We start from the raw sequence: 26,532 nt of genomic DNA, 5'->3' as shown, positions 1-26,532 counted from the left end.
AGGGACACCTTTCACTAGAGCGGCTTGCTCCAAGCCCCATCCAACCTGGCCTTGAACACTGCCAGGCTGGAAGCTGCCATCCACAGCTTCTCTGGGCAACCTGTTCCAGTGCCTTACCTCCCTCATAGTAAACAATTTCTTCCTTATATCTAATCTAAACCTCCCCTGTGTCAGTTTAAAGCCATTCCCCCTTGTCCTGTCACTTCATGCCCTTGTAAAAAGTCCCTCTCCAGATTTCTTGTAGTCTCCCTTTAGGTACTGGAAGCTGCTCTAAAGTCTCCATGGAGCCTTCTCTTCCCCAGGCTGAACAAGCCCAGCTCTCTCAGCCTGTCTTCATTGTCTGCAGACTGTTCTTGCCGTAATTAAACAAATAGTTCTAGAAGTTCAAAGAAAAGGAGGATGATGTGTCAAGGATCATCTCATCGGCCTCATCAGTTCCTGGAATTCTTTTCTTTCCAATGTTTGGGTCATCTCAGACAGTCTCTCTGGTGCTTGCTGAAGCAGGAATGTTTTTGTGAACATGGTAACCGAGGATGCTATTTATTTATTTAAATAGAAGCCAAAAGTCATTCTGTATATTCTAGTACTGAACGGCCGGTGCTTCAGCAGTAAGGAAGTCACATCATGGTTTAGACCCTGAGATGCCCATTAAACCATCCTTAGGAATATTACACAGGAGAACTCTGAGATGAACAGTACTCTAGGATGGCATGGAACACAATCCCTAGAAGAGAATGTCTTTTAGGTTGATGTTTCTGTGATGATAAATGAAACCCAGTTGTGCTTTTAGACTAACCTGTAAGCCTCGTGTACATCTATGCGTGCCACAGCGTCAAGTGCTAGAATGAAGTCAGTGGTAAACTATGGGATAAATAAAAAAAGGTGATCCATATGTGACAAAGCAGTCATTCCTTTCAGAGTGTTTGTGATGTCTGTGCTGCTGAGGATGCTGATTTGTAACATTCCAGAATTAGATCCGAACCAGTCCAGGATGGGCTTTTAAGTGGGAAGAAATATCCAGCGTTATTTTGGGTGGAACAAAGAGTCGTTGGCATACAGGTCAGTCCTCTGAAGAAGGTTCATTCTGTTCATTTAGGAGACTCTTGTCACGGGTAAGAACAGTGTGTGGAAACATCTTAATGTGCTACTCACCTTATTAATCTTTTTTTCCCCATAGATTTGAACTTAATCAAAGTAATACTGCACATATAATTTATTGTATTCTCCTAATGTCTCTACATTATGCTACAGGGAACAACACAAGATAGATGGCAACACAAGATGATGGCAAGTAGATGCACAGGCTGACATACATAAGCTTTCTGTAGTCTTCAGGCCCGTAACATTGGCTTCACCTTTGTTTTATTTGTATGGGGTTTTGGGGTTGTTTTTATAGTTACCATTGGTCCCCCAAACCTCTTAGTGAGATAGCTGTTTATAAATTTATTCTTCAGTCTCTTGAGAAAGTGTATGAGGCTTTTAGGGGGCCTTTTACATGTATTTCATAACTTACACTATTTGTTACCTTAGTCTTTTCACTTTTGAAAATAACTGCTATTATTTCATAGTTTGGAGGGCTGAGATATTGTTGTCTGCTTTTTTACCCTGTTGCATGGAGATGAAGTGGACTACCTTCATTTCAGGTCATTTAGCATTTCATCAGGATAGCGAAATGGTTGCAAGCATTCATCCCCGTGGATGAAATCCTAGCCTGCAGCATGTCTGTCTCCCACCTTGGAAAGTGGCGAGATAATCACTGCCATCCTTGGCGATGGGCTTTAAAGCTGGGCATAATCCAGCAGTGAGTGAAATGCAGAGCCATCCAAATCAGTGACATTCAACCCAACTGCACATCAGTCCAGGTGGCAGCATAAAGTGGTACTCGACTGTTTCCAGCCCAGTTTTCTGGTTAGCACTCTAAATGCAAGAAGAATTTTGGCACCTCCCCTGTGGTGTTTGTACAAGGGCACACACTTGTGCAAACACACTCGATTCTGTACTCAGAATTGCTGGTGTAGGTAAACTTTTATAGCATCTGTGTTTCTTTTCATGCTCTTGAATGCGGTTGCTCTTTCTGGAGAGAGAGCACGCGCCTTTCCCTTTGCCTTTCATCCTTTCCCCTCTTATCTGTGCGACAAAATTGCATCACTCAGTTGTGACATTTCAGTAGTGGATGCAGCAGTCATTTTAACCAAAAGCATATTCGTCTGAAATAAAGCCTTGGTATATTTACTTGTCAACAGATGCACTCAGTAACCTCCGTAAAGAGGACTGAATGATAAAACCAGTAAAATACGCGAACCGTTTAGGTGTTTCTGAAATCTACCCTTAAAAAGAGCAAGAGCCAGCAATCCCTTGTGCCAACCTCTTTTATCTCTTCCAAAGCCATTTCCCATTACTGTAATGCTGAACAATTCCATTTCACAGGGCGCTTTAGGTTCCCAACATCAGGAAAAATATCACTTCAGGATAAAAAACAACTTGTAAATCCGAGGCCAGCCGTCTGTTTGCGCAGTTCTAAACGAAGCCTCACCGTCTCTTAGCTAATGAGGATCCTTTCCATGTGGAATAAATTCTTAGTACTTAGCAGCATTAGTAATGCTTCAAAAAAAGAGTATTTAAAATGGTTCAGTTGCCAACTGCCTTTGACTGCCTCCGTAAGACATTGAAACAGACCTTCTGCTCTAAATTAATAAGGCCAATCACAGCCGCACAAAGCCCAGGATGACCGATCATTCTTCTGGTGTCCTCGCTATCTTGACTGAGGTCAGATAAATCACTTTCAAGCTGTTAAATCAATGATCGTAAATTAGGGCTCTGTTTTTACAGCGCCTTGTGGGAAATTCTCATGGTTAAATTAACCTAACAGCTGCAGCGAGGAGCACCTCCCACAAGATCATGTCAAAAGTTCTCTCCATCCCCCCCCCCCTTTTCTTTTTCTCTTTAAAGGGGGAAAAAGGAGTGAATTATTTGTTTTTACCTCATGCACAAAATGGGATCCCTCCTATCCCTGCTAATTCGTGTTTCAATTGTACCCAGCTGTTTAAATTGCACTGTGCAGAGATTGCCTTGATCCCCAGGTGCTGGTACTCCATCTGTGCTGCTCTGAGAGACTATTTACAGCAGAGGTTAGGCCAGTGATTGCTGGGATGGAAAACTCATTTCTCAGCCTGGCTTTTATTTACACTCTTATTAAAGATCCTTTCACTCATGTTGGAATGGCAGCTAGTGGCTGCAGTGAGCGCTTGGCATCGAGCCAAGCAGCAAAATTACCATGTCGATGAAAGATAGCCTGCTTCCATTTTAACCTTTCACTGTTCCCCCCTTTCCATCTCTATTTGCATGAAGAAGGATGATTATTGAGAGACATAGGGGGACAAAGGGATGAGAGAATCCTCATCAGCTGAGCTTTTTCAAGAGATAAACCAATGGTTTGTGACCAATTTGGAAAAATCTTTCCTGCCTTATTAATTCCCTACTCCCTTCCCTTAATTGCTATTAGAGCTTATTTTCACATGAAGCAACAGAGCTGCTCATGCTCTGCTCACGTCCTTCCCCCACTGCTTCCCTGCGCCTTGTGAAAGCTACCCTGGGATCCGTCTGCACCGTTGAGGTTTCTGCTTCATCCCCGATGCAGGTCACACCTCTAGAGGCACAGCAACACCCTCAAAGCATTTGGTTTTTTTCCCCTACAAATATGGCTCAGAAATGAATCACCTTCCTGGGAGCAAGTGGCTCGTTGCACGCCGCGTGTTCTGGTACAGGGGGAGGACAAGGGAGACCATGGGGAGTTGCTGGGGGAGGCTGTGATGCAGTCATCGTCTCTGTGGCCTTATGCATTTGAGAAATAAAAGTAATAACAGACACCTCAGTGCGTTTGTTGTTAGGAGCAGCACAGACTTGGTGAAAAGCAACACAATCCAGGTGTGCTGAGACAACCACCACCATTGCCGAGTGCCAGCTATAGCCCAGCACGACCAAGAGGAGACCTCAAAACCTCACTGTCAAGCTCCATTTCTGAAGCAGACTCTAACCTTAAGCAGGTGCTTGACTGCGAGCAAAGCCACGCTTTCCTTTCTCTTTGCCTGCTTCTAGGGCAGAAGGAAAGAAGATCTCTTAATTTTGCATTTTCCTTAGTGGAAGAGCAGTAACTCTGCTGAGAGGCTTACAAGAGTTGGTGTTCTTGCTCCTCTTGTTTTGGGCAGTGTGCGAATACCAGCTTTCATCCAAATAAAACCAACTACATCCTGAAGGATTTCATCCTCTACTCAGCCATTTGTGTCCCACCATTTTTAGCCACTGCTTAGGCTTGCAGATCCCCAGGAACTGTCCCCTCCAGTCATCCCCAGGAGGCTCAGTTGCCGGCTGCTGGCCGAGGGCAGGCGGCTTTCACTGGCCCAAGTCATCCGATGGCCACAGGCTGGCTCATTCCCAGGACCTGTGGCTATGGGAAGCTTTTCGGTCCAGGGGTAGCTGTTGATCCCTCCAAAGAATGAACAAAACAGAGCTATTCCCAGCTCAGTTTTTAAAACTCAATTTAGTTTCCACTGAGGATGAAGCACTGGGGTGTCGTGCTGTTTCTTCCCCACTAATCCTCCTTAAAGGTGGAGGGTTTGGTAACAAAAGCACAAATACCTGCTTAGCTGTACTCTGGGTAACTGACAGCTGAAATAGGTGTATTCAGAGACTGCTGCTTGCTTTCAGCTCCTGGAACAGGCGCAGACAGGTCACATCTTCCAAGCAGTCAGCTGCTGCTGTTTCTTGCCATTTTTTCCTACATGCATACATAGCTATAAATTCAATGTTAATACTCTACACTAGTTTACTTATTCGAAATCAGCCTGAGCCACATGGCTAACTTCAGGACCCCAAGTTAGTTGGGTGTTCATGTTCCTCATGTCCTCGTTGACCAAGTACCTGCCTTCCTAGTGAAGCCAGCACCAGGGAAATCTTGCAGGAGCGGTAGCAGAGAAGCACAACGGGGAAACTTTATGTAACTGTAAATCTTTATTGCGTTCTTTTCCTCTCCTTCCTTTTTCTGGCGCTAAACAGCCCTTCCCGAAAACACCATTCCTAGAAGAATGTAACCACAGCAAGATTTAGTGCCTGAGCATTGTGTTTAATATTTTTCCCATTCATAAAATGCTTGTGTGTCTGCACATGTGACTCAGTTTGGAGGGTGTGCTTTGATTCTTGTCTGGCTCATTTAAACTGCCCCTGCTCCGGTGCTTAGGCAGAGGATGGGTAAGAACGATGTCGCAGCTCTTCTAACATATCCTACACTCCCAGATGATTTCATGCAATTAGCTGTGGTACCAACCCGGGAACGAAAGTGAACAGGCACAACGTGGGGACGAGCGGATCTTTCAGAATCAAGGTCTAAACTTGTGGATGTAGCGATTCCCAGCTCTTTGTACATTCTTTGGCAATTCCCTATTTGAATAATTGACTTGTTTGCTTCTACATCCTGAAGAACTGCAACTGGATTTGGCTGCTTCTTGTCCCCCCTTCCCCATCCCAGTACACTGGGATAGTGCACTGTGCTGGGAAACGGCTGCCTCAGCCCACAGGGGATTAGAAATGAAACTAATACACATTTAAGGGATCTGGATGGGCAGAGCCAGTTGAAATTTCCCTGAGGTTTAGGTGACTGCAGGTGTACCAGTTGCTTTTACACCCTAAGCTATACTGAATAGTATACTGGGCAGAGGAACAGTCTCCATTTAGGCACAATCTGTGCTACTCAGTGAGGTGAGCGCCTAGTCATTTGTCTCCAACAGTCACTCTCATGGGAAAACACCACCTCTCCTTGTAGTTTTACTCAGGGGCATCTTGCAGAATTTCCATAGTCTTAAGCCTTACCTTCCTAATGGAAAAACAGCAAATTCTCAGGTTTCTTTGCTTCGTCCCCCCAAAGTTGTAGCCATCATTACAGAAATAGGCAAAACCTGTCACATCAGAAGCTAAATGCTGCACTGGAGCTTGTGTGAAAACCTTTGGATCTTTCAGCCAGCTCTTCATGTGTCAGGAAAAAGTAGTTTCCCCAGGGAATAACTGGGCCACAGAACTGGGATAACAAGGGCTCAAGAACCCTCAAAAATCAATTCAAACCCATTAAACTTTCCCCTTTCAAATAGAACAATTAACATTTTACACACATGTAAGTTTCTGCTTTGAGGTAATGACCCAATGGATGTAGGGTTAATGAAATCGTTCCCCTTTCCACAGGGCTTCCCTTTGGCTACCAGCGATTCCTGCATCACTGGTGGCGCTGCCTATAGCAGCACCCACTGGAAGCAAGTGTGAGGAGGTGGGTGGCCAAGGGCTCAGTGGCACATCTCAATAAGCACTTTACTTCAAACGTTTTAAATCAAAGAGAAGCACAGTAAGGAGAAGGAAGGAAAAATACCACCCATAGCATAAATGAACCGGAAAGATGCACTGTTGGGGAACAGCCTCGGCTTACCGCAGAGCAGACTGGCAAAACCAGGGAGGGCTACAAAGTTCAGGGACAATGCCAAACCACTGCAGCTGGCTTTCACAGAACACCGTAAGGGATTGCCTTCTATTGCTTGAGAATAAATGCTCAGAGGTAAAGATCAGGGACATTTTGACTCCAGAGCCTGAGAAATTATGCACTAATACAGCGAAGAAAAATAATGTAATTCTAATCTTAGGTGGCCTCAAATTCATGAAGGTTCAGAGATCTCATCTGTCCATGCATCTAAGTAATCAGTCTTAAATTAGCTGCAGTAAAGAGCTAATTAGTTTTGCTACTGCAGCTTCCTCCCTCTCCCTTTAGTATTCCGTGGCAGTGCTGGAGATGATTTCTGCAGCTTCAAATTTATGATTGTTTTTAAATTATTAAGCATCTCCAAATCACATACTCTTTATCTACCTGTGGACCCATTTTGTCTACCTCGATCATATTCCTTTTTGCTCACCTCGTCCTCAAAGCACTATTTCTCCTGAAATAATTTTTTTCTCCCTATAAAGGTATGGCATCCTTTGTTTTGCAAAGCAGAGGATTTTAAAAGAAGCTTTCATCCTTCCTTCTAACAAGAACAGGATGTGCAATAACTTTGGTTTATATAAGCCTTCCTGGAAAGCATGAGAGAAACTCTGGAATCCATAAAAGCTGCACTGCAATAGCATAAAGAAGTGAAGTTTTTGCGAGGGTACATTGCTCTACCAGGATACATTAAAAAGATGGAACTTCAGGCCTCCATTTTACAGAAACTGTACAAAATATAACAAATTACTGGGATTGTTCCCTGATGTCGCTTTAGTTAACTGAGTACATTCAGTAGAATACCATGAATGTATTATTTGGCCAAGCACTGATTTATTGCCCACAGGAATTATAGAAACCGACATCCAGATTTGAAGAGTTGTATCCATTACCTAAAAAATGAAAATAACAAGCCTTACTTGACCTACAAGCTTACAGAATTCAGGGCATAAGAGATGTGGAAGCAACAGAATGATATGAAGCAAGCTCTTTTAGGTTCACTTGCCATGCAACAGTTCCCTGTCACTGCACACAGTCCAACACTCACTTCTTCAGCTGACCCCAGCCAGCCAGGCAAAGCTGTGCTGAAGTTTTATTTGCACAACGATTTTAAACCTGACCCAGTGGCTGGGCTGCAGCAATAAACTGTTGGACTTAATGGGAGAGTGAGAAGAATCAGGGTGAAAGCAACACATCGCTTCTCCGCGCTTTCAGTTATGCTCAGTGAATACAATGGGCATATGCAGCACTTCTTTAAGAACTGGGGTAACACTAGAGAAATGTTTTCACTGCTCTTCTACTAAGTGTGAGGTGAAATAGGAATCAGGAGAACTGCCTGTGCTACAATGCAGTATTTCAAAGATATAATCAGTAGATAGATGCCCTATTCTCATGTTCTTGCTGGCAAGCTGGATGAGCATCATCTGTGGCTCTGTGCCAGTACGATGCAAGGAGGCTGGTGTTAGTCACTGCATCTTCGGTGCCTTCATCTTCATCTCATACTATATAAGCATGGCAGCTTGCTTCAGTGGAATCCATTAATTCACCCTTGGTTTTTGCTTTACCATAAACGAGAGCAGAATTTGAGACAGTGATTCCCAAGGAACTGGGGATGAGGGAAAACTTATTTCAACTATGTTATTTCAGAAACTGCACCCAGTGCCTCATGTCAGGAGAGCCCATACCTGATCACTTTGCATAGCTCTTCACTGAGTCACAACATGGCAGCTGAGCAACATTGCCTGAGCAATGGATCACAATCTGACGGCAGCACACAGCTCCCTCAGTCATCCTACAGCCAAAATCTCCCAGGGCAGCCCGTATGCTAATGCACCTCATAGGGATTTACTTCATTAAATTAAGAGTGGGACCTTTTGTCAGTGAATCATCCGTTCCCCGGTAAAGCAGAGCGGGCTACTTGTCCATATTGCACAATTAGCAATACACAAAAAGAGGCATGGGTACTCTTCAGGACAAAGGCAGAATAATCACAGGGATAGATATAGATGAATATATATAATATATAATTTAAAATTTTATTTAAAACTTTGCGCATACACTTCTTCTTCCTCCTCCTCTTTTGTTCATTGCACTGAAAAGTTTCAAAAAAACACAAAATATATCCCTTTACCAAACATTTGTTTGTTCTTAGGTTACAAAAAGATTAACATTTCACAGTCACAAAGCAGAAGTACATTGGTCCAAAACATCTTCCTCCAGCAGCTCCTCCGTTCTTCAGGACATGTAAAACCTACACAGTTGTACAGATCTCAACGCAAGACAACTTGTCCAAGGAAAGAAAGAAAAAGGTGGCAGCTATTAAAAAAAAAAAACCCAAAGAAGACACTATGAAAGGACACCAGCAGCAATGGTCAAAAAATAAAAAGAGAAATAAAGAGAGAAATTAAAAAGAATGAGGGTGGAGGTGGACAAGGGCATCCTCCTTCAAGTACATCACAGGTAGAAATACAGCAGCACAGTTACAGAATCATTTGGTCACTCTCTCTATGGCAGCCACATCACTGTATCTTCATCTAAGACACGTGGAGGAAAACTATTCACACACCAAAAATGTCAGAGAGGAACAACAATTCCACACAGTTTGCAGCTCATGTTTGATACAAAAAATGTTGAAGGTATTTGTACATAAAATGTAAAATAAACCCCAAACACCAAGGCAGGAAGAAACAGCAGATCTGCTAGGAGCATGTAGTGTTTGTTACAAACCCAGCAAAAGGTCAAAGCCAAAATCTGCCCAAACCAGTGCAGCTCCTCAAAAACAGCCTGGGGGCAGTCGATGGTACCTCACAGACATCTTGCCGGGGTTTAACATGGAAGTAACTTTAATATGGAACTTCACTGCAAAGAGCAGACTGACCACTCTTCCTTCAGCTTGTTGCCCTGCTGAGTTTTCTCTCTCTCCAGCACAAGGCCACTGAGCTTCAGCCCTCCTGGACAACTGGCTATTGTATTGCTGAAGGAAGCAGCACTGCCTTGCTGTACCAACAGGGGGTTGTGCACCTCACTTCAGGTGTAAACAAGATTTCTACCTACCTTCTTCATCAAATTAAACCAAGAACGTTTTAGGCTGTACTGCACATCCAAAATGGGTCTATTACCTTCTGCAACAGGAGAATGCTAGAAGCTTCTTGGGTTTGAGTTTCTAGGAATTGGCACCAGAAGGCAGAGTTACATTGCACTGTCGGCTCACCTGAACTAAACAGCATACACCTCCTTCGCTTGCCATCATCAGAGACCTTGCCTGACTTTCTAAGCAGTGCTTATGCACAGGCAAGGACACAGAACTGTGCAACAGCGGTATGAATACCAATGTAATTCAGGACTGTGGTTCCTTGCTGCTAAGGCTTCAACAGTTTCAGACACGAACCTGGCAAAACCCCATACTGCTGCCAGCAGCAGGCAGTAACTAAGATGATGTGCCCAGCATCTAAAATTTGGACTTGGTGACTAACTGGCTCCCATTTGAGGCAGCAGGCTGGCTGCTCCAAGCTCAGGAGCTCTACTGAGCCCTTAGAGCAGCTGCAGGGCTGAACACAGCACTGTGCAGTGCAGATGCTCCCTGCCACCAGTGGCTTCTAGTGCTGTGACTCCCCACCTAATTCAACCTGTAAAGGGAACTGGAAATGCTTTTAATTATTCTTGCTTTTCACAATACCTCCTCAATAAATGACTCCTACCTCCTATTTACATGAGGCTTTGGTGTGTATATGTATTTATGTCACACCTTGAAGCAGAGCACAGACACAGTGCAGGCACGTAAGAAGCTCCTACTGAAAGCAGATAGAAGTGAAAGCCCAAGTGCTACCACAGCATACCAGAGATGCTCTAATGAGGAAAGCATGTAAACGTGTAACAGATACCTTATAAAAAAGCAAAACAAAAAGCATCACAGCAGAGTTTCAGTCACATACATCTGAGTAGGAAACTTTTATTATCAAGTTCTCAGAAATTACTAATTGATACTAATTGATGTCAAGTGCTGAAATTGTACTTCTGCCCTTTCCAGGAGAGGCCTGAAAGCTAACATAACTTGACCTGGGTCCACTTGCAGAGGAGCAGGCTGACTGATGGCAATACCTCAAACAAACAGCAAACTTAGTGGAGGCTGATTCACAAAACCATAGCAGTGCCCATGAGGTTTTCCTTTGAGAAGTCACCAGCCAGTTTGCTCCCACCAAGTCATGCACTCTGCTAACCCATCTGCCCAGAGGAACGTTTAAAAACACCCTTGAACGAGAAGGTGCATTTTCCATTGCCTTGAAGTTTCACTTTTAAATTCTGGCAAACCCTACACTGGAAATACATTGCCACCACATTGTACTCGGTGCTTTTAGAATGACTGGCGTGTGTGTTGACAACCATATTACCAAATGATGAAGACTAACCATGTGTGAGCACTGAAATATTTGACTCGGGCTTCTAGCTGGTGCCAGCAAGCACCAGCTTCCTTGCTGTTCAGACGACTCCGCTGGAATTGCCGGCATTAGTTTCTTTGTGGAAGAGCAACTGAATTGCTAGAGGACTACATAACTGCATTTGTGAAGAGACAACAGGAGTTACACAGAGCATGGAAAGCATGTTTACAAGTTTATTAGGCCAAAAAAAGTGCAAGAGAAGATCTCTTGCTTAACCTTTAAAACATAAGGGGCCATGTGAAAATATTCTAGACTCCAAACCTCTCTTTTCACCCAGCTGCACACAGAAAAAGAAGGGGAAAATAAAATAAGGAAAGAATAGATAAAGCGTGACAACACATAATCAGATATGCCACTGATTTATGCTGAAGCTCTAGAATACAAAACATTCATGTTCTGCATAGCTTTATCACATGCAGGCACTGGGGAATGCATGGAAGAGTTTTCAGGCTAAAATCATGCAGTTTGCTGCACATTTGAGCCATTACATCCTCTGCATTGCCTGCTTTCAGCCTGAAACTCCTACTGGGTGTAGAGATTTAGAGTAAGGGCAGTTTAAATGCACTGAGACTGTTGCACATGTACTTCCGGATGCAAATAAATAAAGCATCTAGGCAGCTACACAGCACGTTATAAGTTACAAAACCGGTGAGCTCCAGGTCATGACTGTTAAGGAGAAAGTCTGCAAAGGGCACAGCATCCTCCTCCTCCTCCTTTGGAAAGGAGGCAACATCTGTGAGCTGCCTAGTCAGTGCCCTACAATTATGCCAGTTTCCTGTCTTTTGGCTGTCGAAGAAGTACAAACTAAATGAGCAGCTCCAAAAGCTGGGGGCACATGGTTGACCTTGGCTTCCCAGCCGATATAACTGCCTATGATAGAACATTCTGATTTTGTTTTCTCTTCAACTCTTGCCAATGAAGCACTAGCTTGAAGAAACAGCAGCCAGGTTAAGCTGCAGATTTATTCTCTTTTTTCTCTCTTGGACTATTGCTTTCACTCTGATAATATTTTACTCAGGTTTTCTTTAAATTGATTCATCACTGCTAGGAAAAAAGCTGCTGAAGCTAACCAAGGGCTTGTATCTATCACAAGGATCTTTTGATCCTTGACTACAGTCCTCAGTACCAAGAGGACAGAAAGTTACAAGTTTTCTGATCACTAAGTCAAGCAGGCAAATGTATAGTGAATAATAAGTGACGCAGGAAGACATGAAATGACTTTTAAATAGATCACTATCTGGGAATCCAAATTGGTAATGACAACAATACCACCACCTGAAGTAGGAATCCAACTAAAAAACACACTCAGGAGCCCAAATAAATTTATGAATCCCAATCGATGCAAAAGCTGTATGGTCAGGGATTCTTCCAACAGGATGAAGCAGGCAGAACCATTCAATGAATGCAAGTCTCTGATCCCAAAGAAACCACGGCCTCCAGGTAAACATCACATAAAGCTGAGTTTACGTGCTCTGTATAATCATGGTATACACACGACAAGGAACCTTGACAAATAACTCTTCACACCAGAATAAATCTTGCCATACAGGACTGTGACCTATTTCTCCTGGACAGTTTTGCAGGTGGCTGTTTTAGCTGCAGTAAACAGGCATAGTCACACTGAAAACAACTTCAGTTTTCCTACTAAAATAGAGTATAGTCTACTGAAGAAGAGACAGGAGAGGAAAATGGAGGCTCAAAGGATTACACAAGTCTGAAGTTGTCCATAGCTAAGTCATGAATGCAACTTTTTGAAAGAAGAAAAGTCTTGAGTCTCATACACGTATATATAGGTATTTTAAATGAGATGTGACCCAAGTCACCCTCTGAATATTTGGGGATAGATTTCAGGAGCCTCCTTGGCTTCTGATGCCCACTTCTACTTTCGCAACCGAAATGGCTCTTCCAAGCTACATGGTAAACTGAGAAAAAAAGTAAATTCCCCACCTGGAGGGATAACAGAATCCATAATATGCTAGCAGCATTTAAATCCCATTCCTGTTAAGCACCAAAACCATTTCTATAGGGAAATTGTAATCTTAAGGGTTATCTTTATCATATACAGTATATGTGCAGAGCCCTATGTTTTGGGCAGAAAAATACCCCTCCAGCATTAGTTTTGAATAGATTACATCAACTGGAAGTGTCCTGGTCAGATCACCAAAATCATATTGTCTCTTACAGGCCCTTTCCAGAAAGATCCTCATGCTAGAACCACTCTTGATGCTACTTTCATGACTGCTTGTTCCCATGTATTAAGGGGATGACGTAGACAGAGATGTCATCTCCAGAGCCCAGCCTGTCGTTGGATATCCTCCAGCCCCGGTCCTTCAGCACACCCCTGGCTCGCATCACCAGGTCCTGCGCCGCCAGCGTGTACCTGTGGAGAAGGCAGAATACAGCCAGGGAGTGCTCCTCTTTGTGAGGAAAGTGGGTTTTTACAGCCTGCCACATTCACTGTTGTGACCTACCAGGACAAGTTTCCCTGGGTTTTAGAAACAGGCAGGAGAAATGCAAACCACAGCATGCCCACAAGGCAACCCCTTCCAGTTCAGCAACAGCTCCTGCATCAGAATCTAAAGGTATCTGACAGGCACCAATCAATCAAAAATCACGGGTCATTTGGGTACCTGGCTTCAGCAGTTTTCAGCAAAAATATTAAATACATTTGCATTAATAAATTGGCTTTCTAGGAGTAGTCTGAACAACTGAGGACCCCACTAACAGCAAATAACACTATCTGCTGTTAGGAACTACACCCTTGTTAACTGACACACCTGAAGGTAAACACAGCTCAGCTATTTTAGAGACAAGCTCTAACAAAGCCATTTGAAAGCAGGTAATAGAGCACTAAAAATAAAACCCAAATGACACTTTAAACCGAGCAGGCTAACTTGTCTATTTTCCTTGACCACAGGAATGATTTTTAAATCTCTGCTATTCTGAAACTGGAAAAGTAAACTTACAGTTAATACAGCCGGATTTAACAGAGTCCCACAGTCCTTTCACATTTATGAGTTCAATGAAAATTGTGTGAATGTGAATTGTCACATGCTTAATTTAGTGAAATACCAAGTTTCATGTTGCTTCAGAACTCCCAGCCTGTGCTGGGCTGAGCACTGCTGGACCTATGGGAGTTATTTTCTATCCTGAAAAAATAACAGATGCTGCTTGGTGGCAGAAGCGTGTCAGAGTGCAAAAGGTGCTGCACAGACGGTGCTCTGTCATGTGCTCTGACAAGTTCTCCCTTATCATTTTACCTGCTGCCCCTAGATCAACACATCTGTGTACTAAGAAGCTTCCTCTGAAAGAGATCTGGTTACGGGTGAACAGCTACTGTCACATGTTTTTCTTTCTCAGCCCAACACCTGGCTGGGACATTTGGACTTTGGCTGGGTGGAGACGAGATTTTCTATGATTTCATAATTAAAAATTAACTGAACAGTTAGAAAACTGACAAGAAAAACCCAAACAGTTCAATGCTGTGCCTGCCTGTGCTTTATTTAAAGCATTTATATATGTAAAACCTCTGAGATGATGTAGGCCTCCGGAGGCAAAACACACCTCTGAAGTTCCCAGAAATCAGAAAGGACAAGAAAGGTTCACATTTCAAGACCTTCTAGAAGAGGATCCTTGACTAAAGATGATCTGCCCAGATCCCATCTGAGGAATAGGAAAGGACAGTTTCTCCACTGCTCAGAAGCTGGGAGGAAGAGTTTATTGAGGATCAAGGATTATTCTAACCCCCAAATTGCGTTATCAAATGGTAGTTTTTATTAGTAGATACTTCAATCACTCTCTGGGCATAACAAAAGGAAAAAAAAAAACCCAATTATGTTCTGCTGCTATCATTTAGTGCCTTAAAATGGCTTCTTTGAACCAGAAATAGAATTATTTGTGCCGCTAGAAAGATTTCTTCAATGCAAATGGACCAACATTTGACTACTCAAGAGGTCTGATGTTAAATCCAAGTAATGTTGTACAGAAGCAATGCACCCCCTGCTCCTAATAGTACTGAGTAATAAAATTTCCAGCCCTCACTAGTTTTGACAGAAGATTTACTTTTAGCAATAAGAGAAGGGCCCAAGGCATAAACTGTAACACACAAGCCTCCATACCCACATGCATACTGTCTGCATACTCCACGAGAAGTCTGCACCAAGGACCTTAAGCTCTAACAGCAGGATGTGACAAGCAGCTCTGCATGCACTCTCCTAATGCAACATGAAATTATATTTTCTAAGGGGAATAAAACCCAAACATACATACTTGCCCTCCCCAGTTCCCAAATCCCCAAATCAGATGCAGGGCTAAGGAACAAAAGGACTCCACGTGGCAAGCAAGAAACTGGAATATTTATTCACAGCATGTCTGATGCTGAGTGAATTTTGGCTAGAACATCTTTTCGAAGGATTTCTCAGCTATTGTCAGAATTTAAGAGAAGAAAACACCCATCATTCTGTGAGAAAACTTTGCCTTCCTCCTTTTTCTAATTAACAAGGGCTCCTCACATCTAAAGAGTACAAAGGAATGAATATTGCTCTTGATTGTGTAAAGCTTTTGCTGCTTAAAGTTTGGAGAGGACAAGATAAAAACAAGGGAATTTTAATAAACCAGAAATTCTCTCATAGACAGTCTGTGAAATACACAAGAAAACCAGCACATCCAAGCAAGGAAAAGGAACAGGTAAAGACAGGAGCGAGGTAACTTATCTCCTTGTGTAAAGCTGAAGTGATGCCATTCACCTTGGCACTAGAGGAGATAGTGTCTCTTGCACCTGGTGATGAATAGCAGCAGCAGCCCATTACTGAATGTTTTATTCTCCAGTGCTGTCTGTGAACTTGGAATTCAGCTGTTGACACAGCATTAGAGAACTGCTGAAGTAGTTTTAAAGTATTAACTTCCTCCTAATGAACAGCCTCACTGGGTTACAGCTTTTGTGTTTTAAGAATAAATATATATGCTTTTTTTTTTTGTGTGTTCTGCTGAAGCTTTCAGTATTGATCAGTGAAAGTACTGCAGGAGAAATGGTGACAGTGGGGGAAACGTGCTGCTGTCTGAGTAACTTCTTATCTTCTCACACCCAGCAGAGGTGGAGCAACTCCCCAGCATCCTCATAAATCTCTCTGGCTTGTGTGAGAGGGGATGAGAAAGGACAGCAGGAGGGAGGATAAGAAAGAGGTTCCCAATGTCAGTGAGCAAACCTACGGAACTGCAGCTGAAGGAAGTGGGCAAAAGTCATGCTTCTCATTCTTCCCACCTATTCAGAAGGATGATGTATGGAGAGCAGCAGCGTGTTGCTACACCTGCTCTTCACACAGGGTCCCCTTCATTCTCTTGTCTGCCACAAAACTCATAAGAGATGAGCTGACTGAGAAATCCAGCTCCAGCCCTGTTTCTTCCCTCCATCACAGCTATTGCAGAGGAACTGTTGTCTAATCAAGTCTGTGCCCATCATCCACTGCCCAAATCCCCTGAGGCTCTGTCTGTGTGGCTGGATGAAGACACTCCAGGATTTTCCTCTCCCCGTACTTTGAAATGTCCAGGCAAATGCTATGTTTGACAAGATTCAAAGACATTTTTCTGTGTGTAAAAACTACTTGCAGTTCTGACAGTAAATAGCAACAGGAGAGAATCCCAGGAGCATGGCCAAGGCTGTAAGCTCTTACCCATCAGGTTATAAAATGACTTCTAATTCAAATAGGAGAGCTATTGTTCCCACAAAGAGCTAATTACATAACAGGTGAGTACTCTGCAGCTCTAAATTCTTCCTCTCCAGCTTTGGCTTCTTTTCAAATATGCTGCTGTCAGGGAGTAAGTAGGCTACTGGGTCAGGCAGATCCAGAGTCTGCTTCACAGGTAGGTTCTCCTGAACACCACAGCATTACCAAACCCAGGGGGCAAGTCTCTTACATTCTGACAAGCTTTCCACATCCCTAGAGATTTCACATTTTCAGCTGATCACCTCTCCACAGACTATGTCACTACACCTGCCACAGAACCTGACAGTTTCTGGGATAACATTTCCTTTAAACATAACACTGATAATACAGCAAACAAGATTTTCCTGGCACTGACTAGTGAGAGGAATGAATGCAGCTCCACAGTCTGAGCTACTATGCTATTGTAAATTCATTAGTTATACCTCATTTGGACCACTGTGAAGTAATTACATAAAACCTCTCACACAGTACTTTAAACCCTTTAAATATTCTTTACAACCAAGCAGCAAGAGCAATTCCACAAAGGTAATTTTCATAAATATCACTGCAAACTATATGAGGGACTGCTCTAATTACCTTTTGCAAGCTGGCATGAGAAGTATCTTGGCACCACTATTTGTAAGCCTCTAAATGACCTGGCACAAAGTTACTTAAAAGAACAAATTAAGTTTTAATTCAGATGTCCATTCATAGAGCAGCAGGTCAAACACCAATAAATGTGTTTGTTCTAACTCATATTACAGCAGGCCCACCCAGTTCTGGAGTGTGTTATACTCACGCTGGCACAAATAGGGACTAATCTCCCACAATTACAGGGGCTAAATCAGAACGAACAAATCTAAAGGAAACAACAAAAATCTCTTTTTCCTTTAGTGTCTCTGATTTATATGAGTGTTTTATAACGGATGGAAAGTTACTCACCTAACAAGTCAAAAAGATCAAAGAACTCCCATTCCTACTGCAGCAGGTATGGTAGCTATCACCAGCTTTGGGACGACCAAAAGCAACAAGACAGACACAATTTACCCAGACTGTTTTCACAACAGACAGGAGCAGCAAGGACAGTAGGAAGAGCCAGCCTTTCCCAATTACTAGATGAGAATGGAGGCAGAGCAGGGCAGAGGTATTACATTTTCTCAGGTGCCTTTGCAAGAGGAGATTCAGGGGTGCAGAGATGAGAGCAAAAGCTCCCTGCTACCCTCTGAACAGTGCTAGGGCATAGCCAGAAGTACACTGGGTAGGTCACCTACTCCTACCTTAAATTAATGGCACATCTGCATAGCACAGTGCCAGATGCCTTGGTAAGTGAGGCCCACTAATCCTGCCTGATCTCCTCCCAGAGAGAGGGCAGAGACACTTCCACGTCTTCCTGAAGCAGACACAGCCCTGGCTGTCATTCATACCACCTCTTCTCTTTGCCCATGGCAGGGGGGTTAGAACTGGATAATCTCGAGGTCCTTTCCAACCTAACTATTCTATGATTCTACAGTGCAGGGAGGTAGGGAAGCTAGAGTTGCAGCTTCATACTAATCATCCATTCTCTTGACAATTGAGAGCTTGCAGCAAAACGTCTTTTGCATTTCAAAGTGCCAGGGCAAGAAAATACTGCTTGTGAGTTACTCTGGAGCTGTTGTCACTTTAAAACCCAAGTGGCTGTCAGGATGTCCATACCCAGTTATCTTGTTTGTTGATGGAGAACAGGGCTGAGTCTGTGAAGATGACCACTTAGAAATATGAGAAACACCAAGCATTTTGAGATGGGTTTTCCCATGTTCTCATGAGTTGCCACATCTAAACAACTGTAGCTTGAGCTCTCACACCACTCTGTGTGTTTTCACTGGGCTGCAGAGATATCACAGAGCTTCTTTCTGAAACTCCATTTCATGCAGGCCAACTGGGGATGCATTAGAGCTCTTTTCCCTACTCTTAACCCAGAGCGAGAGCAGAAGACAACGATGGCCAGGCTTGAATTCAGCAGCAACACACACTTCTCTTCCTGAACAGTCCCTAGGGAAGGATAAAGCTCTTTCCACTTTCAGAGTCCTCTCTTTTACAAGTGAGAGACTTCTGATCTCTAGCATAATGTTTTAATTCATGGCGACACTGAACTCAGCAGCAGATAGACTCCCTCAAGGCAGACAGTGCTGTAGCCAGTTGTTTGGAAACCTGTTTGTTTGCTTGATGGCATGCTTTAAAGACAGAAACTGATCAAGTAAGAGGTGGTAAAGACAGGAAAATAAAGGGGACGAGGTAAGTCAAAATTGTGAAATGAAACAGAATCCAACTAAATAAAACAGAGTCAGACTTTCCATCTATCTTGTCACCACACCTGTCCTCAGCTGGTTGCACTGAAGTGGATTTAAATCCTACTGAAGGGGGATTTAAAGGCTGCAGCATGACCAGGAATGAGTGGTCCATGTAGTATTTATACATACACACATATATATACAGTGTGAGAGAGAGAGATGCCCATGATCTATAATCTTTAGTGTTAAGGGACTATCCAGGGAAGAGTTAAGCAGAAACCTGTAACTGCTGGAGACAGAGATGTGCTGCATTGTTCTTGTAAGACTGCAGCCTTGACGGTTTCCACAGAGCCTTGTATAGCAAAGAAAATGGATCCCATGCCAAGATATTGTGATCCCACAAGTACTCCTTTGAAAGCTGTCAACTCTGAGTTCTAACAGAACACTCCCCCCCCCAAACCCCCACATTTGCTGTAGGGGCTCCATCCAGCAAATGTCTTTTTGTTAAGTGTTGCACGTTTACTGACTGCTACTCATATAGAATCATAGAATAGTTAGGGTTGGAAAGGACTTTATCATACTTTCTACAAAAATACGTTACCAGAAAGCACTCTTCTTGCAGCATAGACAGAAAATCAGAGATGAGCACGAACCTGTGGGGATCATCAGGGTCACAGTTTGGTAGAAAGTTAGTGACAGCTTCTGCCACTTCTTCATTTAACAGCACATCCCAGAGTCCATCAGTAGCTAGGATCAGAACATCATCTGGCCCATGCTCATACTGCACAAGGTCATAGACTCTCACCTAAAACGAAAAAACCCAAGAGACAACTGTGAAGGAGGAGTCTGTCAGACCTGTTTGTAAAACACTGCTGAGTTTGGTTGTGAGTTACCAGGTTCAGTCAGGGCACTGAAATACCTCTCCCACAGTACTGCTGGGGGCTGTCCCCAGTTTAGACCTTGAGACAGCAACCCCTCCTGCCTTGGCTCCGGTGCTGACCCAGCTGGGATGGATGCAAGTGTTCCTAAGCTAGGCTGCAAAGCACCATGCTGCCTGTTGCCAGCGGCACTTGAAGCCTCCCCCACTCAGCAGCCTGGTTTCAGCATGTGAGGCTTTTCCCTATCATTGGCAGGGCTAGTCATATGGAAGCTGAATAATTTATTTGATGAATTTTTGATACTTTCTAATAAAATATTCACAAATAATTGTTTTCACTATTTGTCCAGACCCATTTACCTCTGTCAGATAAATTGCATGTTTGGAAATGCCTGTGTGGCAGACGGCATCGCGTTTACTTTTCTAGACCTGAGGCAGCTGCTGCACTCAAGGATTACGCCCGAGCAAGTGAGCAGTTCCATGAAATGGAGAGAAATTGCTCAGTTACGTGTATCTGTGAGGAGTCTGAATCAGAAGGCTGATTCAAGATCTGCACACAAGTGACCCCCTGAGCTTATTCACACTGTTAAAGTGCCCACTGGCTTCACCTTATTGGTCTGCAGCCAGTAAGGTGCTGCTGTTATCTCTGTAACTCCCTCACTCTGGCACAACTTCCACTGTCCTCTTCCCGATGAGGCTGGGGAAAGCCGGGAGTGGAGGGGCAGACACAGGGATGCTGGGAGGCCGTCAGCTGAAACAGAATATGAGCAAAGGCCATGGCGTTTTAAATGAGCACTGAGCCTTTAGTTCAGTGTAACTTCTTGCAGCACACGCTGTACTCCAGCTGACAAACTGCCTGCAATTCCCAGCTTGCGATGGGGAGCTGTTACAAAGCACTCACCAAGCACTTCAATTACCACAGCAACGACCACAGTCTGAAAGAAGAAGTGTGACAACCTTGGCAAGGCAGACAGGAGGAAACAATCATCTGTACTGAAGTTTGGAAATGGTGCACCTCGTCACGGACCCTGCTCCAGCCTCGGGCTCCACTAACAGCAGCAGCAGTTGGGAGATTTGTCAGGACAAGCACTTGGCATAAATAGAAAATATGAGCTGTTTTATTCTCCCTCATGGTGCATTTTCCCTTAGGAGCCATGGAGCAGGGAACGCACATAAAATGCCTGGACCTTTTAATGTAATTATGATTTTATGGGGCTGCAACCAGTACCAGAGGAAAAAAAAAATCACCTAGACCTGACTGCTAATCCTTACTTGTTCGCCTTTTACTCAAAAGCACAAGAAGGTCATTTGTAAAATGTAACCTTCACTTCATTATCTAAGGTAGCAGATGAATAAGGACTTTGGAGAGGATTAAAGTCAAGGCAAGATACTCTCTTCATTAAAGTGTATGTCCTTATTCAGACTGAGTGGGAACACTGTTACAGCAAAAATGCCTATATGCAGCACAGCCCCCATCTCAAGCCCACTGCACAGAAACCAGTAGCTGTCAGAGTCCTCATCTCCCAGTTAAATTTAACTAAATTCTGGGAGACGAGGACTCTGACAGCTACTGGAAATCACTGCGAAGGCTAAGTTGGCCGACACAGCCATCAATAAGCAGGACATGTTCTGGTCAGATCTCTTGGGTACAGGCAAATATTTGACAGAGCATTGGGGTTAATGCTCAGGGATGCACTCAGCAGCAAGCCCCTACTAGGGATGACCAAGCTTGGAATGTCAGCGCTAGGAAAAACACATCTACCACAGCTTTCCCACCCAGGCAAAGTACACTTTACACAAGAGCCTTTTTTGCAGCATTGGTGGGGGAGAAGGCAGGAAACCAAGACCATGCATCACTGTTTTGAAACCTCCTGAAATGAACAATCTTTTCTGACTGGGAAATGCTACTCGGGCAGATAAGAAACTTGTCAAAGTTACCTGCAGCCAACCCACATGTCAAAATGCTACAGCAAGACCAAGGACAGGTCATTTTACCAAGATCGTGTTTAGTTTTGGGGGAAAAGGAAAAAGAAAATGCAACCACTGATTTTATGGATAATCTGGGAACAAGGTAATTATGTCCTAAGAGCAAAAGCTTTGTAAGCACCTCCAGAAAGGGGTGCCATTTGAAGGAACAAAACATCAGAAGAGGTGCAGAGAAGGGCAGTGGGGTAACCAATAAGCAATGCTAGGCTGGTTCCCAGACTAAGGAAAAGAGAGGGCCAAGGTTGCAGGAGGCAAGTCAGGGACAACTTCAGGTAAGATTCTTGTATACAAGGACCAGTTGGATATACAACCGAATGTTTTCTGCCTTCCAGTTACCACAGCAGCAACACATTAGGGCAGCCACGTCCACATAATAACAGCTTTTTCTTTCTATCTTTACTCAGATGTCTAGAATACAGTCGTAGGTGCCCTCCGTATGTGGCTGACGAGTTAATTTAGAGCTGCCCAGTCTATTGTTCAGGTTATGCACACAGAGCACCTTGCCCAGGCAGACACAAGCCAGCTCCTAACCCTTCACTTTTTCTGCTAGCAGCTTTGTTCTAGCTCTTAGTTGGGTCAATGAGGGTCTCTTGCAGTTAGCGATATGTGCTGGACACGGAGCAGTGTGACAGCAGGGGCACACAGGCTGGGCAGCACCACCAAGGCATGTGTAACAGATGCTTAGACCAGCAAGGCTCACTGAGCATCCACTCCACACATCCCCACCTTGTGCGATACCACAGCATTCTCCACAGATGCTGTACAGAAAAGGCCTCCTTTCATGCCTGTATTTCAGGACACTAAACAACAGGGAGGTTTAAATGCCATTCTGTCTGTAACATAAGTTTGCACAAAGCTGTACACACTGCAAAACAGTACTGCATAGGCCTGCTAGTGCAGATGATGGTTGACCAGACACTGGCTGGCAGTACAGGTTTCCTTAACTGGTGCTGCATGCTAGACAGATTTCCTAGCAATTCCATCCTGAATCTACAGCCTTCCCCTTATAACTTGTTCCTTCTGCAGCCAGACAGTGCTCCTTCTGTCAGTCCTGGCAGCGCCCCACAGAACTTGTGACCTCTGCCCAAAATGTTTGGGCTACTTCTGCTCTCTCCTCTGCCTCGCATGCTGTCTCCAAAGCCTGGTCTGCAATTCCCCCCAGCCTACCAGCCCCTTCTGTACCGCCCTGGCTGACTTTCTCACTCTTCAACATCTCTCTGGATCACTGGCGCAGGCCTTAAAGGAACCCAGTTTGGTCACCGTGCTTTTACCATCCACTGATGTCTTCATTGATATAAAGCAGCGGACCTGTTAAGTAAGCTCAACTTGACTTTAGTAACCAGAAAATGTAAAGAAACTGTAAGGAAGAAGCACCAGAACCTCAGTAGCACAAACATCCATGACAATAAGCACTGGGTTACACTGTATTTTATCCTGACCGGTACTTACAGATCTCTGCTGATAGCTATGAGCAGATACACACCGCTAGAGCTCATGGTCACACACATCTTTCTGAACACGCGTTATGCAGTTTGTCACATAACGCATCTCTTCAATCCCGGTATTTGTTTCTCATATTGCTCACTTCCACACAGTCAAGAGCACTGAGAAAAACGCTCTGAGCGAGCAACAAACAAACAGGTGGGCTGCTTTTATATTTACATTTCAAACAGATCTACTCACTGGCCAAACCCTGTGTTTGGATGCTAAAGGGACCACAGAAGCTCTGCGAAGGCGCTGGAGCTTGTTTGCCAGGTTTGTTTTGAAGAGGCAGCCAACGCCAGTCCCTGCGGCTCAAAAACCGTTCACAGCAGAGTGACACACGAGCCTGCAGCCACCTGAGGTGTGCTCCTCAGCAGCCAGCCCCGGGGGAATTCGAGCCAAACAACAGCCCGCATTCACTCGCCTGCACTATTGATCAGCTCGGCGACTTCAATAAATTAAGCCCTTTCTTAATTGTATCGTCCCTTTTTATGCGCAATGTTATCCAGCACGGCCTCGCTGGCAAACGATGAGATCTTTCAATACCACCCTCCAAGTAATTTATATGTAAATAATAAAAAGCGGGTCCCAACACTGCTCCCTGCAGCACTCACCAATTAATCTCCTTTTAGCTTTTTTACTGCCACCCTTTGTTTCCTGCCCTTTAGCCAATTTCCAAGAGACTGTGCCAACTTTCCACTTAGTCTGCAGCTTCATATCTTTTATATTAATAACCTGTGATGCAGAACAGTTTCTCAAATGTTTTCTGAGAAATCAAAGTGCTCATGCACGACCATCTACTGCATTTATTATGATTTTTTTTTTTTTCATTCAATGGTAGACATAACCCTGAAGGACTTCAAGCCACTAAAGTGTGATGTTTACTTCTTGAAACCACCTTGACTCCCTTTGATCATACTGTAGTTCTTAGCTATTTGCCTTGCCTGTTCCTTTCGATGGTGTAATTCCTAAAGATTTCTCCAGAAGGCAGATGTGAATCTGAAACCTTCTCCTTTGACATGTTTGTGGAGTTGTCACAAAGGTTTTACTAACATAACGGAATGGGAAAAATTCTCCTTCATTACCTTCTTATCATTTGCTATGGTGGTTGGCTTAGGGTTCCTCACTGGCAAGGGCCAAATGCTGCTGTCAGAGCCATACCTCACTCCATCAAATGGCTGAGCTACCCTTTGAAAAATTTCAGGATGAAATTCTGCTTTTCAGCTGCAACAAGGTGGCTCATGCTGAGCTCGAAAAAAGCAGAATTTCCTTCTGAAAGCTTTCAAATGAACTGCTCCATTATGAAAAATAAATATTTAATTCCATGCCAGAGAGCCTCAGCCATGGCTTGCCTGCTTTGTGCTAGTCCAGTTCATTACAAAAGGCTCAATTCTCTAGAGCTCACCAACCTGCAGAAGTCCTTCAAATCTGGTCTCCTAACAGCTGAGCCACTGAATCCTGATTACATTTGTCAGTCTTGGCTACATGACTTCTCCTCCCGTAGCCTGGCGCTCTATCAAAGCATCATTTCACACTCCCCTCAAATCACTTCTATAATGCCTGTTTCTGGATGTAGTCTCAGGGTTGCTTACTAAATTTTGGTGGACATGGCATACCAGAGCTCCGTCATGCTGGAAGTAAACGTTCTGAAAACTCGCCAAGTTGCCCTGAACTTGGGAGAGGACAGCACAGAAAAAGAAGCCATAGGACTTGGATCCTCCCTCTGTCACGACTCACTGTGCGCCTTAATTTCCTGTGCTTCCCCTTTTCCAGGTCTGGAAACCACATATTGTGCTTCCCTACCTCTATATAAACAATTTGAAATCCAATGCTGCACGAGGGCCAAATATGACTGCTGCTTGATGCCACTGCCTTTACTTCCAAGTGCCAAGCTTCCCAGATGGCAGCACAAAGGCACTTTCTTAATGTCAGTTTCTGTGCAAGGTGCACTGTCTAGGGACAGAACAAGTCAGGGAAAAGCATGAGGAGACGAAGCACTGGGGTTCTCTCTGGGAGGAGAAGGAAGAGATGGTTAGGAGAAGGAGGTGCAGTGGAAAGCAAGTTGGAGCATACGTTACTTCCTAATAAAATTCAGGGTTTTTTTTGCCAGTATCTCGAAATTGAGGTGGCTGGTGCTCTGTCTTTCCTCCTCCTGCCCTTGTACGTTTCTGCTGAATTTAGCTGTGAAGGGAATGTGGAAACAAAGCCAATTTTGCTTCCCTTTTGCAAAGCAGTTAAGAGATCCTGAAACGTGGATAGCATATGAACTGGATGTCATATTCCAGAATTTGAACACGTACAGGCACATTCCATACAAATCAGAAAAGCCCATGAGAAGTTTTGGTTTATACACACAGACAAATACTGCAGCAGCAATTGGCAGAGATGATACTGCTGAGATACTGTGCTGCAGCCATTACATACCCCAGAAACACTGGGTCTCAGCACACCAGAAAGAAAAATAAATAGGTAGAATTGCATCATTTTGCTGGCACTAAACAAATCCATCAACACTGATGAGGGCAGAGCTGCTGCTTGCCTGGCTGCAGAGAACAGGAGCAGGTCTCAAATGAAGGATACCACACATTCAAAGGGGGAGAGGGAAGGTACTGCATTGACAGCAAGGAAACATGAAGAAGGAGCTGTCAGTAGATCTCCCACTTCTCTTCAGGGCCAGAATCTCTCAGCATTTTTTAAATTCGTATTTTGAAAGTCTCAAAAATATTCTAAGCAAGGTCAATGTAATAATTTTGTTCCTTCCTAGCAGTATGTTATCATTTGTGTATTTTCATTCTCTTGCACTTCTATAGCAAGCAATAAATTCCAGGTCAAATACCGGGTATGGTTAAAACTCCAGCAAGCTAGTTGACAGTGGATAGCTCTCAGCTCTCAGCAAAGCCTCCTCCTTTTTGTGCTGTCATCAGATGGTTTGCCCTTGCTTAATATTTTATGAAAAATATGTGTCATCTATTCCTTGACGTAGGGACAGGAATGCAGTTAGAGAGGGGAAAAAAAGCGAGGTTTGCAAGTTTCTTGTTAACAAATACATTCAAATCCCTTTGGAAGGCTTGATATCCTTCACTGCAAGGTCTCTGGTGGTCAAACACTGGAATTGTTTGTGGCAAGGCAAGTAAAAATGATGGAGGCATTTAAAACTACACCTAACACAAATACTGCATAATCCCCTCATTATGCCATCATCTGGGAATGCGCACTGCTATTTCTGTCATTATTTGGTGTTTGCATAAAACCACCATAAAGAACTAAAAAC

The 26,532-nt window shown here is 43.8% G+C and overlaps 1 protein-coding gene and 1 long non-coding RNA gene across 3 annotated transcripts in view; both read right to left on the bottom strand.

The window, feature by feature from the left end:
• Positions 1-26,532, bottom strand: part of PPM1H (protein phosphatase, Mg2+/Mn2+ dependent 1H) — a 148,056-nt gene that overhangs the window by 3,620 nt on the left and 117,904 nt on the right. Inside the window, exons 9-10 of one of the 2 annotated variants that reach the window (XM_062609497.1) lie at positions 19,570-19,721; positions 11,573-13,327 (exon numbers count right to left, since the gene is read on the bottom strand). In XM_062609497.1, coding sequence (XP_062465481.1) covers positions 13,180-13,327; positions 19,570-19,721 — 300 coding nt within the window. In that variant the 3' untranslated portion in view covers positions 11,573-13,179. Of the gene's footprint in view, positions 1-11,572; positions 13,328-19,569; positions 19,722-26,532 lie in introns of those variants that run through there. The other variant, XM_062609498.1, reaches the window with a different exon arrangement.
• On the bottom strand, positions 8,515-11,570 carry LOC134159007 (uncharacterized). Its single transcript, XR_009962988.1, has 2 exons — positions 10,221-11,570; positions 8,515-10,158 (listed from the first exon to the last, which is right to left on the bottom strand). It is a non-coding gene; the product is annotated as an uncharacterized LOC134159007 (long non-coding RNA).

The sequence above is a fragment of the Pezoporus occidentalis genome, unplaced genomic scaffold, assembly GCF_034315485.1.
Source record: "Pezoporus occidentalis ecotype Australia unplaced genomic scaffold, CSIRO_AGI_Poc_V1 ctg138, whole genome shotgun sequence".
Lineage (NCBI taxonomy): Eukaryota > Metazoa > Chordata > Aves > Psittaciformes > Psittacidae > Pezoporus > Pezoporus occidentalis.
The sequence above is the reverse complement of the archived record's forward strand: the minus strand, read 5'-3'. Positions and strand labels throughout refer to the sequence as shown.